The sequence below is a fragment of the Sorex fumeus genome, unplaced genomic scaffold (genome assembly GCF_029834395.1).
Source record: "Sorex fumeus unplaced genomic scaffold, SorFum_2.1 ptg000010l, whole genome shotgun sequence".
In the NCBI taxonomy this organism is placed as follows: Eukaryota; Metazoa; Chordata; class Mammalia; order Eulipotyphla; family Soricidae; genus Sorex; species Sorex fumeus.
Window position 1 is genome coordinate 30,194,171 of NW_026606067.1, and position 15,547 is coordinate 30,209,717.

Below are 15,547 nucleotides of genomic sequence, written 5' to 3' on the forward strand. Positions count from 1 at the left end.
ATCATATAGTTGGGCATAATATAAACCTACATAAATTCATAAACATAAATGTAGGATAACATTGATTTGTCCTTTCTGCCTTGCCACAGGGAGCTTAGGTTTATTGGGTTTCTCCCATCATAGTGCTCCCATTCCTCTGTGTTTATCTGTGAACTCTTTCTCTGTGCTCTGCTTCTCCAACCAATCACCTTTATCTCCTAATCAGACTCTATTAACTTGTAAATATTGCTTTTCTCTTCTACTTTTGTCCTTTTCATAGTTAATTTAGAGCAATATCCTTTTTGTATAGACACAGGAAGACAGTTGATGCCATGCTTTTGTAGCTTGGGAGTTGACTCTGAATAATATTCATTCCTAGGCATCTGTTTTCTTAACTTAAGCCTTCGTTGTCCTTACTTTTAGCACTACAAAAGCAGAGTCTCAAAGAGAGACTGGATGGACCCAGGGCAAGCTGTGAGCTACCTGGCATAAAAATGGGTCAGGCTAAAGCGCCATAATACTTAACTATAAGTTAAGAGCATGGTCACTGGCAAATTCTGTCATGATCCAAAAAGTAACAACTAGATTAGGACCCTGCTAGGGTTAGGGAAGATTAATCTGGTCTGAGCACTGTAGCCTGAGATCTATAGTGAGATATTCCCAGGAGAGGCATCCAATAAGCTTAATGTATCTCTTGCTATGTCCATACTGTCACTGTCACTGTCCTCCCGTTGTTCATTGATTTGCTTGAGCGGGCCTAGTAACATCTCCATTGGAGACTTTGTTGTTACTGTGTTTGGCATATCGAATACATCACGGGTAGCTTGCCAGGCTCTCCGAGAGGGGCGGAGGAATCGAACTCGGGTCGGCCATGTTGGCTGCGTGCCTTACCGCTGTGCTATCACTCCAGCCCAGACAAATAACTAATATTATTAAGGAGTAAAATTAAGTTGAATATTTAAATGATTGTTCAACTAAGGAAAGGAGAAAAACCCTTAGGTGTTTCGCCCTTGAACCTGATCTCCTGGCTGCAGGTGATCAGGAAGGGCTTTGATATGTTGATTGTGCTACCAGACCTGGGTGTGGTTGCTACCCACAATGCTGGGAGATTTAGAGAGATTAGGGAGAGATGAGTCTAGGTGGCGGGTTAGAGCATGGAGAGATGAGCAAGGGAGACAGGAGGAGTCAGGAATGAAGGCCTTAGTGAGACTGGAACAAGCTTGTGCTTAGAATGGAGCAAATGGCAACTGATCACCAATTAGCCTGGCTCTCGTTTTCTCCTCTGTCAGTCCATTGCATCAGCCGTCCTGGGTGAGGAAGCGGTAGGAGACCACCAAACACAGGCAGCAAGAGAGAGCCGCAGGATTCCTAGTCGTTTGGTGATTACATACATAAAGATCATAGTAAGCGCCTTCTCAGACCACAATGCCACAAAGACAGAAATAATCATAAAGAGATGTGGAGAAACTCTAATACCTGGAATCTGAGCAGCATGCTACTAAATAACAGCTGGATCAAAGAGGAAATTAAAGGAGAGGTAAAAATAATTCCTTGATGCAATGACAATAAAACAAGGTATCAAAATCTAAGAGCCACAGCAAAAGTTACACTTAGAGGGAAACCCGTAGCACTACAGGCCTACATTAAGAAGAAGGATAAACTGAGCAATCGAAACACACATCTCAAACATCTGGAGGACCAACAATAAATGATTCCAAAGGCTAATAGAATTAAGAAAATAAGAAAAACCAGGGCATACATCAACAATATAGAAATCAAGAAAGCAATACAAAAAAAAAAATCAAAGAAACCCAAGAAGCTAGTTGTTCAAATGAATAAATAAGATTTTAAAAATCATTGGCTAAATTCACACACACAAAAAAGAGTGTATTCAAATAATTAGGATCAGAAACAAAAGGGGAGAAATGACAACAGAGTCCTTGGAAATCTAAAACATAATGAGAGCTTATTATGAACAACTTTATTTTGTTAAGTTGGAGAACGTAGAAGAAATGGACATATTTTTAAAAACATGTAATGTCCCAAAACTGAATGAAGAAGAAATAGAAAGCCTGAATCCCAAGTAATCGAGAAAGGAGATGGAAACATTAAAATTAACAGTTACAATCTTTCAATTAACAATCACAAGCAAAAAATATCGAAACATTAAGAATTTCAAAAACAAAAACAAAAAAAAAACAGAAATACTGGTCCAGAGAGATTACTAGTGAGTTTTTTCAAACCTCAGGAGAAGACTTACTGCTATTGATCTTAAGCTCTTCCAAAATATTGATGAAACATAAATCCTTCCCAAAACCTTTTTTGGAGCTATTACACTGGTACCAAAGCAGACAAAGACATTTCTATTAAAGAAAACTTCAGACAAATCTCCTTGATGAGCATCAATAGAAAATTTTTCAACAAAATCTTAGCAAACCAAATCCAATAGCATATCAAAAAAAATCATACACCACAATAAAATATAATTTATTCCAGGGATGCAAGGAGGGTTCAATATACATAAATCAAATAATTCTAGCTACAGCAATTCAGGACAGAAAAGAAAATCAAAGAGGTTCAAACTGGAAAAGAAGTCAAACTATTTCTATTTGAACATGACATGATATTATACATAGACGACCCAAAAGAGTCTCTATAAAACATTCTAGAAATTCTATAAACAATAAACTAATACAGCAAAGTGACCAACTACAAAGTTAATATACAAAAATTAGTTGCATTCTTATATACAAATAATGAACCAGAGAAGAAAGAAATCAAAGAATCTATCCTATTCAAAGTAGTGTCTAAGAGCATCAAGTATCTAGGAATCAATTTAACAAAAGTGGTAGCAGATCACAACTTCAAAATATTTATAGATCTAGAATACTAGAAAATGGAAAATTAGTTCCATGTTCTTGAATTGGAAGAATAAATAGTCAAAATGACCATCCTACCTAAATTACTTAGGTAGATTCAATGAAATCTCTCTAAATTCAGACTACATTCTTCCAGAACTTAGAACATGCCATAATAAAGTTTAAATGAAATCACAAATGAAAATGAGTAGCCAAAACACACTGAAAAATAAGAAATGGGTGGAGGAGGGTCGTGTCTCATCACCTTTCTTGAAACTATACTACATAGCTATAGTGACCCAAACAGCATAATATTGGAATAAGGATAGACTCTTTCCCAATGGGTCAGAATAGAATATCCAAGGACAAAATTCCACATATATGGTTAGCTAATATTTGACAAAGGCTGGGAGCACAAAATAGAGTGAATAAACACCCTTAAACAAGCTGTCCTCCCATTCCTCCCATTGTTCATCTATTTGTCCCAGCAGCCACTAATAACATCTCCATTGTGTGACTTGTTGTTACTGTGTTTGACATATCGAATATGCTACTGGGAGCTTGCCAGGCTCTGCTGTGCGGGTGGGATACTCTCTGTGGCTTGCCTGGCTCTCTGAGAGGGACGGAGGAATCAAACCCGGGTGGGCCACATGCAAGGCAAAAACCCTATCCACTGTGCTATCGCTCTAGCCCAGCAAAACTATAAAAAATTTAAAAATTAAAACTGACTTGTACCACACCTTGCACAAAAGTTAAGTCAATGTGAATCAAAGGTCTTGAGATTAAACCAGAATCTTTAAGATAAATTGAGGAAAATATAGACAGAAGGCTTCAAGTTCTGGACCAAAAAGTTATCTTCAGTGAAACAATACGACTGGAAAAGGCAACAGAATAAAAAATAAACAAATGGGACTACATCAAGCTAAAAAGTTTTATTTATTTATTTATTTATTTATTGTTTTGCTTTTGGGGGTCACACCCAGCCATGCTCATGGGATCCTCCTGGCTCTGCACTCAGAAATTTCCTGGTGGTGCTCAGGAGACCATTTGGGATGACAGGGATCAAACCCGGGTGGGCTGCATGGAAGGCAAATGCCCTACCCCGCTGTACTATGGATTCAGCTACCAAATTAAAGAGTTTTTGCATGACAAAAGAAACTGAGGCTAAAACTAAAAGACAGCTAACTGAATGGGAGGTAAATATTACCTGATATACATCAGGTAAGGAGTTGATATGCAGGATATATAAAGTATTCACAAAGATCAACAACAACAACAACAACAAAATCCAAAAGCTCCATCAAAAATGGGGAGAAGAAACAAAAAGAGTTTTTTTCTCAGGAAGACCGATGGATGGCCAACAGGCACACAAAAATACTCATCATCACCTATTTTTAGGGAAATCAAAATCAAGACAACAATGAGGTGCCATCTCATACCACTGAGAATGACACACATCAAAAATAATGGGAAAAATCTGTGTTGATGGGCAAGTGGTGCAAAAGAAATCCTCATCTCTCCTACTGCTGGTCAGAAAATTGTCTAGTTCAACCCCTATGGAAATGAACATGGAGGCTTTACAGCAGATATAAATTTGAGCTGTCAAACTACCCAGAAATTCCACTTTGGGGTATTTATCTCCAGGAGAGAAAACATTCACTGAAAAGGATATATGCAGATCATTTTTCATTGTAGCACTCAGTACAGTAGCTAAGATTTAGAAACTAGATTTCCTGCAACAGATCAGTGGGTTATGAAGAGGTGGTTTATATAAACACAGTCGAATACTATGCTGTGGTAGGAAACAACAAAATCATATCATTTTCTGCAACATAGATGGAACTGAAAGATTTCATGTTAAATGAAACAAGTTAGAAGAAGAAGGATAAACAGAGGATGATAGCACTTAAAATGTGTTGGGTAGAGTAACTGGATGAGGAAAGGCAAAGTTTAAAGGGGGGGTGCCTAAATGACCCTTCATCCCAAATTAGAAGGAGGAGAATGAAAAAATTTTAAGTGGAGGGAGTGAAGGAGAAGATACAACTAAGAAGCAATATGGTACAAGAGTCAATGGACATTGGCGCTATTAAGCTAAATATTCAGACCACAGAACCAACAACACCAAAATCATAAACCCAAACATTAGTAAACAAACTTAAAAAGGTTTCTGCTGATATGGCAGGTAGTGGGGAGGGAAGGTCATTGGGAGAGGGATTCTGTGAAAACTGGTACAGGAAAGATAAAACTGGTGGTGGGATCAGTGATAGAATATTGTATGTCTAAAACCAAACCATGCATAACTTTGTAAATCACTATGTTTTCATAAAAGACAACTTTGAGAAAATAAATAAAATAGTTGGTTGAAGAGACTGCTGTTTTATAATGAGTATGAAGTATAATAGGCCAATTCTATACTGTCTCAGCTAAAATTTAATGCCAAATATATTTTAACAAAGACACCCTTATTAACTAGATACATATAGGTGTTCTCACTCACAAGACACCACTTACTTTTCTCAAGATGATTAAAATGTAGCTCTTCTCATATTTGTCATTGCGTGTCAAAATGTTGAGAAACAAATTTCCTTTAAAACCGAACCTCTAATCTTCATTTGAAATAACAAGTATTCTTAAAATACCTTCAGAATCTACTATGTTTTTCTGTCTATTTCAATGATAACTTTTAAGTTTGTGCTTTGTCAAGAGTTACAGTGCATAATGAGTTCATTTTAAGGCCATTATGAGAGTCTGAGAAGTTTGTTCTTTGTGACATTGAATGAGGGTACTAGTTCAATTCATTTTTACACCTCACATTTAAAATCCTGGGTGTTACAGTGAGTCATTAAGTAATCTAATGAAGATGGTCACATCTCTAAATCATCTTATATCTTATGACCAACTCTGTGAAAATAAAATTAGTTTGCCTCTGAAACACAAAAAATGTTTTTAAAAATATCTTTCAAACAATTTTTATAGTGAGTGAAATAGGAGAATATTTCTCACCAAAATTTATCATGCAAAATTTGTCATGAAGAGAACAAACTATATATAAAAATTTTCCCTCATAGGTTTGTGTGTGTGTGTGTGTGTGTGTGTGTGTGTGTTAGTACAACTATCATAAGAGCTGATCTTGCTTTGGTCTATCTAATCTTTAGGTTTAAATGAAGTAATTCCAAAACAATAAAAGTTGAATTCAATGTAAATCAGTTAGTTTTTATTCTTTTTCCTAAAATTTTTTGTGTGATATTTTGAGCACTGAAAATTAAATTTGAATATTGCTTGCCAATTTCAAACATACCTTCTGACTACGATATATTTCATTTGAATACAGTCATTAAGACTAGGTCATAACTTTGGTTCTGAATATTATTCTAATAAAAGATACCAATTGAGTTGCATAACATAAAATTTATTAATAAATCCTTTAAAATTATACATAACTATCCTATGTATTTTTATCACTGAAAAGCTTTTAATTGCTAATCTTATTTAACTTAAAATAGATTGAAATCAAATGTTATCAACATCTACATTTTAGAATATTTTGTGAAAGATGGTACTCTCTCTCTCTCTCTCTCTCTATATATATATATATATGTGGATTAGTTATAGGTTTGGGGTGCTGGGATGGGGTGCTGGGAATAGAACCTAGGTCTGCTAAGTGGAAGGCAAATGAATTACCCAGTATGATAGCTCTACACCCCCATATCTATGATATTTTCAAAATTATTTGAGTGATTGTCTTGTTTGGTATTTGTACTACTGTGTTTATTTTTTACACAGATAAAAACGTTATAAATTGAGGCTTTTTTCTTTACAGAAAGGATGTAAAAGTGGGGAAACTTGGCTGAAATCAAGATTTCTTTTTATTTATTTATTTATTTTTTATTTTTTTGCTTTTTGGGTCACACCCGGCGATGCTCAGGGGTTACTCCTGGCTCTGCACTCAGGAATTACCCCTGGCGGTGCTCAGGGGACCATATGGGATGCTGGGATTCAAACCTGGGTTGGCTGCGTGCAAGGCAAACACCCTACCTGCTGTACTATCGCTCCAGCCCCTGAAATCAAGGTTTATAAATTTGAAAATAGAGAATTGTATTATATTCTATGAATTATATTATTTAATGTAAAGGGATTATTATGAATACTTGACTTAATTTTTATCTGTAAATTTTATGTATTTTATAATTTATTCATTTAATTTTTTCAGGTCAGGTATTTCTTAACTGACTAAATTCTTAGGTTTATTTTGCAATAGCACAGCGGTAGGGCGTTTGCCTTGCACGCAGCCAACATGGCCAACCCGAGTTCGATTCCTCTGCCCCTCTCGGAGCGCCTGGCAAGCTACCGAGAGTATCTCGCCCGCCCGGCAAAGCCTGGCAAGCTCCCCATGACATATTCGATATGCCAAACACAGTAACAACAAAGTCTCCAACGGAGACGTTACTGGGCCCGCTTGAGCAAATCGATGATCAACGGGAGGGCCTTTACCTTTACCTTTACCTTACCTATGCTTAAAGTTAAACACTTATTTTAAAATATTTAATTAATATTTTTATTTTTTAAGTTAAGGTAGCATATTTACAATAATATGTTAATATTTATGACCTTGGTGTACAGTTATGGCATCATGACCAAGTTGCCTAATACACTCCCTCAGTGTCCTCATGTTATTTCTCATCCGCTTCTTTATTTCCCTGTAATCTCAGTCCCTCTGACCAAGAATTTGCCACCGTTCGTTATTATTTTCTTGTTTTGTTATGCTGCATACCACAAATAGTTAATCATGCTCTATTTGTCCTTCTCCCTTCTGACTTATTTCACTTACTATGATACCCTCTAGTTTATTCCAAGTTATAGAAAACTGAAAGGGTTCAAATTTTCTTCCAGCTGCATAGTACTCCAGTATTTGCATGTCAGGGTGGGGAGCACCTTCTTTATCCAATCACATACTGCCGCATCCTTGGGTTGCTTCCATACTCAAGCTGTTGCACCAAGTGCTTCAAAACACGTGGCTTTACACACATCTTTTCAAATTAAAAAATGTTTTTGGAATAGAAGTCAAGAGGTGGGATTGCTGGGTCATACAGAAACTATATTCATACTTATTAAGAGGTCGCCATATTCTTTTCTACAGAGGCTGAACCTGAAGAAATTTCCACTAATAATGAATAAAGTTTCCATTTTTATTACATTCCTGCCAGCATGGGAACATGGGTTGTTTCTAGTCTTTATGATATATGCCATACTCTGTTGTGAGATGATAATTCGTTGTCCTGTCAGTCTGAATTTTCCTAATATGGGGCTTTTTGTCTGACATAAATATTCTATTAGACACATGTATATGTAATACATGTGTATGAATAAACATATTTCTAATAACTAAAATGCATAATCTAATTTAGAAATTTACTCCAGTCATTTTCACCGTGAAATTCATCATCCTTCGTTGTGTGCATTAATTCTGCAATTAAAATGCAAAGCATTTGAGAACAAGAGTCAAGTTTTTTTTTTATATTTACTCTATCTTGGTTTCTAACAGTACTTTCTATGTGCATTCAGTTTAAAAATATTTGCAAGATGAAAGGAAAGAGAGGGGCTGGAGCGATAGCACAGCGGATAGGGCATTTGCCTTGCATGTGGGCAGACCCAGGTTTGAATCCCAGCATCCCATACGGTCCCCTCTGCACCGCCAGGAGTAATTCCTGAGTGCAGAGCCAGGAGTAACCCCTGAGCATCGCCGGGTATGACCCAAAAAGAAAAAAAAACAAGAAAGGAAAGAGAAACGATTAATAAAAAGTCAAAAGTTTCAGATATTGTTAAGTTGACAAAACATGATTTTGTGTGTTTCTCAAATAGGGAAAAATTTTTTAGTTTTGTTTGACATAACTAAACTAGTCAATCAAATATTTGTCGAAAAGACTATAATTGCTCTCTCATGATGCAATAACTGCATTTGTAGTTTAGAAATTATGAAAAGAGCATAGACTTTTGAAGAAAATTTTAATTCAACTTCTTACTAGAATTTACTCTGAATCCTACTACTTCAAAATTTTCTCCCTCAGGAAAAGATTGTTAGTTTGTTGCAAATGACATTCTAGTTTATCTTGAAGAGAGAATAATTTGAACATCTATTCTGCTTGATTCTGATTTGAAGTTGAGATCAAGCATGGAAAATGTCTTTGATTTTTAGGATTCCCTGTCTATTACTAAACATTAATTCAACAAATATGATTGAGCATATACTGGGCATATGCTTACATGTTTAATGATATATATTAGGCACATGTATATATAAAAATTTGTATATTAGACAAAATGCAAAGATCACAAGGTGTAAACGGGGACATATATCAATCCTAATAAAGGTGAATTCCCATATTGAAAATATGTGAATGGGTTGAAATTGGAATAAATGTTGACCACATTAAAAATGTTTGAAGACAGATTATTGGACAGTGAGAGGAATTAATTAAAACATGAGAGAATTAAACAGTATTATTTATGTGAGAACAACCTAAAAACAGATTGTTATTTGAGTATTTAATATACACAAGAATGGATGCAAATGAAACTAAAAAGTTTCAAATTATCTAAAATTAATATTAGATTTATTTGCAGGAACTCTGAAATATGTTAAATGAAAAGTGACTTATAGAAGACTGAACCATAGAAAAAAATGTAATTTGGAATGTGTAGAATCAATTTAAGGAGTAAAAGGGGACCATTATTAGAGGAAAGAACAAATTTGAATGCTGTGATATTCATTCCAGTAGAAATGATACTCTTAATTATGTTGTGGTAGTATTGAGAACGTAGTTAGGAAATACTTAGAATAGAACCACCATTTAGCAACTTCTCAGCTATGAAGTTGTGTGGGAAGAAATAATAAAGAGAGATGTCCAGGCTGTTAACTATAGCTCTTAATTCCAAAGAAGATGCAGGTAGGAGGAAGAATAAATGGTAAATTCAACTTAGAATATATCAACTTTGAGGTAGTTTTGTATTGTCCCCAGGAAGTAAAGAGATACGACAACCTAGAAATAAAATAATTAAAAACAACAATATAAAGCAAGTGAAAACAGAGATAGACAAATGGAACTATCTTAAACTAAGAAGCTTCTGCACCTCAAAAGAAACAGTGACCAAAATACAAAGACAGTCTACAGAATGGGAAAGGATATTCGCCGAATACACATCTGACAAGGGGTTGATATCAAGGATACATAAAGTATTGGTTGAACTCCACAAGAATAAAACATCCAATCCCATCAAAAAATGGGGCAATGAAATGAACAGAAACTTTCACAAAGAAGAAATCCGAATGGCTAAAAGGCACATGAGAAAATGCTCCACGTCATTAATCATCAGGGAAATGCAGATCAAAACCACAATGAGATTTCATTTCACACCACAGAGACTGGCCCATATCCACAAGAACAAAAGCAACCGGTGCTGGCGCGGATGTGGCGAGAAAGGGACCCTCCTTCACTGCTGGTTGGAATGCCGACTGGTTCAGCCCTTTTGGAAAACAATATGGACGATTCTCAAAAAATTAGAAATTGAGCTCCCATTTGACCCAGCAATACCACTCCTGGGAATATATCCCAGAGAGGCAAAAAAAGTATAGTCGAAGTGACATCTGCACTTGTTTGTTCATTGCAGGACTTTTTACAATAGCCAGAATCTGGAAAAAACCTGAGTGTCCGAGAACAGATGACTGGTTAAAGAAACTTTGGTACATTTACACAATGGAGCACTATGTAGCTGTTAGAAAAGATGAAGTCATGAAATTTACATACAAGTGGTACTACATGGAAAATATTATATTAAGCAAAATGACTCAGAAAGAAAGGGATAGACATAGAAAGATTGCATTCATCTGGGGAACATAAAGTAATAAAACAGGAGACTAACACCCAAGAATGGCCGAGATCAGTACCAGGAATTTTACTGTCCCCATACCTCCACACCAAGATGAAGAAACAATGCAAATACCCACCACATGGGGAGGACGATGAAAAGAGTCCAGAAGGCTCAGTAGGTGCTACTCAGCTAGAAGACTTCTCTAAGAAAGAATTCAGATATGAAGTAATGAAGATGTTCAATGAACTCAATGAAACAGTCAGACAGATATCCAGTCACATGAGAGAAACAATCAAGAAATTACGGGAAGAAATGTGAGCATTATGTTTTAATAAAATTAATTTTAGGGGGAAAATTATTTGGGTAGTGGAATGATGGTACAGAGGGAAGGGTATTTGCTTTGCATGTAACCGACCAGGGTTTGATCCTCAGCATCCTTTATGGTTCCCTGAGCACCAACATGAGTTATTCCTGAGTGCAAGAGACAGGAGTAAACCCTGAGCTTCACTCAGTGTGGCCCAAAGCAAAAAGTTAAAAAAAAAAGTGATTGAGTACGAGGACTGGAGAATTAGCTCAGCAGATAAGGTGATTTCTTTGCACCCTGCTGACCCAAATTCAATCCCCAGCATCCCATATGGTCCTCCAAGCCTGCAAGGAGTGACCCTTGGATGTAGAGCCAGGAATAAGTCCTGAGCACCATTGATTGTGATCCAATAACAGCAACAAAAAAAGTAAATGGGAATAAAACTCTGAAAATCTCTTGGACTTAACCCTGAGAAAGTGGTTGTGTATGACTATCTATAATGGTTTATGAAAGCCTGAAAATAAAACTCCCAAACCAGGAGAAATGTCTATAATACTTTACAAAACTGTTCAAGTTACACAAAATTATTTTATTCAATCAACATTCCATCAATTTCATCTAGGGTTTTCATTTACCTAGATTACTGGAAAGTTAATCTGTCAAATTGTTTGTGCTCGTTTCCTATTATATTTTAATTAAAGTACAAAATGATCTGATATTTCTGTTGTTTGTTTTTTCATAAAACGTACCTTTCCCAGCCTGTAACCAATATTGTCTTCTTAAGAGCTAAGATCTGTGTAATATCCACTGCTCCCTCTTGCCCAACATTTAATATGTAGTGGCAATATCCATTGAAGTCCCATATCTTTAAGAAAAAATACTTAATTAAAATCACTTTTGAGACTAAAAAGGAAAATTTATTCTTTAGTGAGCAAAGCAGCACAGTATAATGTTATCAGTTCTTTAATTTTGTGTTTATATCATCAAGTACTGGTACACCCAATATATGAAATGAATAAAATCCTCCCACTACTTAAAGTGATCATTATATTTATCTGTTTGTAACCATGTATGTCTATCTCAACAATGATTGATGTAAAGGCTATAAATTAATGTTTTTATGGGAAAGAATGTATAAAAGTATGAAGAATCATATATTGTAGTATTTCAAAATATTGGTTCTTTGTTTTCTAATTTCAAACTTCCTCATTTATGAAAAAGAAGCTTACTACTCAAGTATGCTTAAAGGATTAAAAACCAAATACAGAAATTAAAATTTTTTTCCCAAACAAAAGCCCAGTTTCAGATAGTTTTACTAGCGAGTGTTATCAAACTTTAAAGTTAACCTACTATCTGTCCTTCCAAAGTTCTTCAAAAAAATTAAAGAAATATGAATTCTTCAAAATAGATTCTATAAGGCCATTATTACTCTGATACCAATAATAGATTGTGACATTACATTTGGAAGGTGGGGGTGGGGTTTGTCCTGTAGGTACTTAAAAGTTATTCTTGGCTCTGTGCTCAGGAGTTACCCCTGGCACTCCCCAGGAGATCAAATGTCACAGTTTTAGTAACCAAGTACAAGTCTGCCTTATCCTTTACTCTAATAACAGTTACTTTCAAAAATAGGAATAGCAAGGGGCTGGAAAAATAATACAGTGGTAGGACATTTGCCTTACTGACCAGGGTTTGATTCTGGCACCCCAGATGATCCCCTGAGCCCGTTAGCTTGATTTCACAGCCAGGAGGGAGCAAGCCCTGAGTACTACCAATTTAATCCCTCACCCCCACCCCCAAAAATGCAAGGAGAGTAACAAAGGAGTCATGTCACTATCCTCCCGTTGTTCATCAATTTGCTCAAGTGGGCCCAGTAATGTCTCCATTGTGACAATTGTTACTGTGTTTGGCATATCGAATGTGCATCACGGGGAGCTTGCCAGGCTTTGCCCTGCAGGAGAGATACTCTCGGTAGCTGGCCAGGCTCTCCGAGAAGGGCGGAGGAATCGAATTTGGGTTGGCCATCTTGACTGTGTGCAAGGCAAACGCCCTATCCACTGTGCTATTGCTCCAGCCCAACAATGGAGTATTAATGTCATTCTTCAGTTTGAATTGTTCTCCAAGATGGGAGAATCACTTGCAACTTTTGCCTTCTATCCACCTTATCAGGGCTCCCATCAATTAGATTACTTTACTTAGACACAGACCTCTAGTCCATATTATACCATATTTAGCTTTTCAGAGGACAACTTGTGCTAATTTCTTGATAATTGACCACAACATCCATGTTGTTCTGCCCACATGTGCAGATAACTTTCTGGTTTCTTCCCTCTGCTATTCACTGGAAAACATTACATATAGCCATTTTGACTAGATGTAAGGGACATCTAGTCAATAACCTCTTCATTTATGACAGAAATTTAATTGTCATTCAAAGCTTATTCAAGAAAGTTTCTTCTATTGCCTAAAAGCATCACAAGCCATTTCCAATCAATTACTGTCATTCAAAAGCTGAAAGGAACAAAGGAACAAGGAGATTCACTGTTCAGCAAAATTTCAAATAGAAAATATCTAATATTGGATGGAAATATGATTATTTCTCAAAAGTGGACTTGGTCCAATAAGAAATTACTAAGTGTAATAATTTGTTGTTGTTTGGGGAACACACTTCATGCTCAGGGCTTACTCCAAGCTCTCCTCAGGGTTCACTCCTGGAAGTGCTTGGGAATCAATGCCAGAGATTGAACCAGCATTAGAAAAATGCAAGGCAGTGCCTTCACCACTCTACCAGCTCTCAAGCCTCTGGAGAGCTATATTTTATTTGGAAAAATCAGTTATTTTTTAACATAAAATGCTATCAATTAAGGATATAAAATAAGTTTATGCTTGTTCCTCATACTGTACTTCATTTATCTTTCTTATCTTCAAATAAACATGCAAATTAAAATAAGGGCTGTATTTTCAAGGGCTGGAGCGATAGCACAGCAGATAGGGCATTTGCTTTGCATGCAGCCAAACAGGCTGTCCTGAGTTCGATTCTTCTGCCCCTCTCGGAGAGCCCGGCGAGTTACTGAGAGTATCTCGTCCACATGGCAAAACCTAGCAAGCTACCCATGATGCATTCAATATGCCAAACACAGTAAAAACAAGTCTCACAATGGAGACGTTACTGGGCCCATTTGAGCAAATCAGTGAACAGTGGGAGGACAGTGCTACAGTGCTACTGTATTTTCAAACACTTATATTCTGAACATTTTGCATTTATTTCTTTTTTGGTGGAGCAAGCCTTCACAGGTCTGGTGGGCTAGTCCTTGTGATAATGCTGGACAGGTCAAAGCTGAAACCTGACAATATGGTCTGGACTGATCCCTACAATGCTGCAGGTCATCAAGGCCATTCTAGACTGCTCAGGGACCACTACAGCCATAAGCTGTGGTGCTGGGTAGGGGAAACATGATCAAATGATCAAAGCAGGTTTCTAACATATTCCTTAAAGCTATATTATCTCCAGCATCCCCATGTGTGCTTTATTTAAAAGTTTACTACATTACCCTGATTTTTCATTGTATAAACTGAGAAAAAGAAAAATAGAGACATTACATGAAACATAAAAATTATTGAGACCTTTATCTTGTTCTTCATAATTATCCTCTAGTCCAAATTCTGGGACAGGCTTTCAGAAATAAACCCATGTTTTTTGGGTTTTTTTTTGTTTGTTTGTTTGTTTTTCTTTTTGGGTCCATGTGGCGATTCACAGGGGTTACTCCTGGCTCTCATTCAGGAATTACCCCTGACGTTGCTCAGGGGACCATATGGGATGCTGGGAATCAAACCTGTGTCAGCCACGTGCAAGGCGGCTGTGCTATTCCTCCAGCCCCTAAACCCATGTTTTTAAGTTGTGTTTTTATCTAGGTGATTAGAGGCTGCCCCAAATGTCTCTATCCCTCTCGGAGTGCCTGGTAAGCTACTGACAGTATCCCACCCGCAGGGCAGAGCCTGGAAACATACCCGGGGCATACTCAATGTGCCCAAAACAGTAATAAGGATGGTCCCATTTCCCTGACCCTGAAAGAGCCCCCAATATGCCATCAGGCTACACTAGCTCATGACAGAGACAAATGGAGATGTTACTGGTGCCCGCTCGAGTAAATCAATGAGCAACAGGATGACAGTGACAGTGATGGTGATTTTTATCTAGAAAAATAAAAACATCTATTAATTTGTCCACAGAGATTTTCCTAGCAATTTTGTTATTAGTTGGTTTAAGTTTTTAATTCTTCTTATAGTGTCTCATCTCTGCTCTTTCAAGGCTATATATATATATATATATATATATATATATATATATATATTTCACAATCACGATCATCCTGGTGTTCGTCAATTGCCTCGAGCAGGCACCAGTAACGTCTCCTTTATCCTAGCCCTGAGATTCGAAAAAGTGCCACATTCAAGGCTCTTTCAGGGTTAGGAGAAAGAGACCCATCATTGTTACTGGTGTTTGGCATATTGGTACGCCACGGGGAGTTTGCCAGACTCTGCC

The 15,547-nt window shown here is 36.7% G+C and overlaps 1 protein-coding gene across 1 annotated transcript in view; it reads right to left on the bottom strand.

The window, feature by feature from the left end:
- Nucleotides 1-15,547, bottom strand: part of WDR49 (WD repeat domain 49) — a 211,590-nt gene that overhangs the window by 95,447 nt on the left and 100,596 nt on the right. The window contains exon 9 of the mRNA XM_056110563.1: nt 11,757-11,872. Coding sequence (XP_055966538.1) covers nt 11,757-11,872 — 116 coding nt within the window. The remainder of the gene's footprint in view (nt 1-11,756; nt 11,873-15,547) is intronic.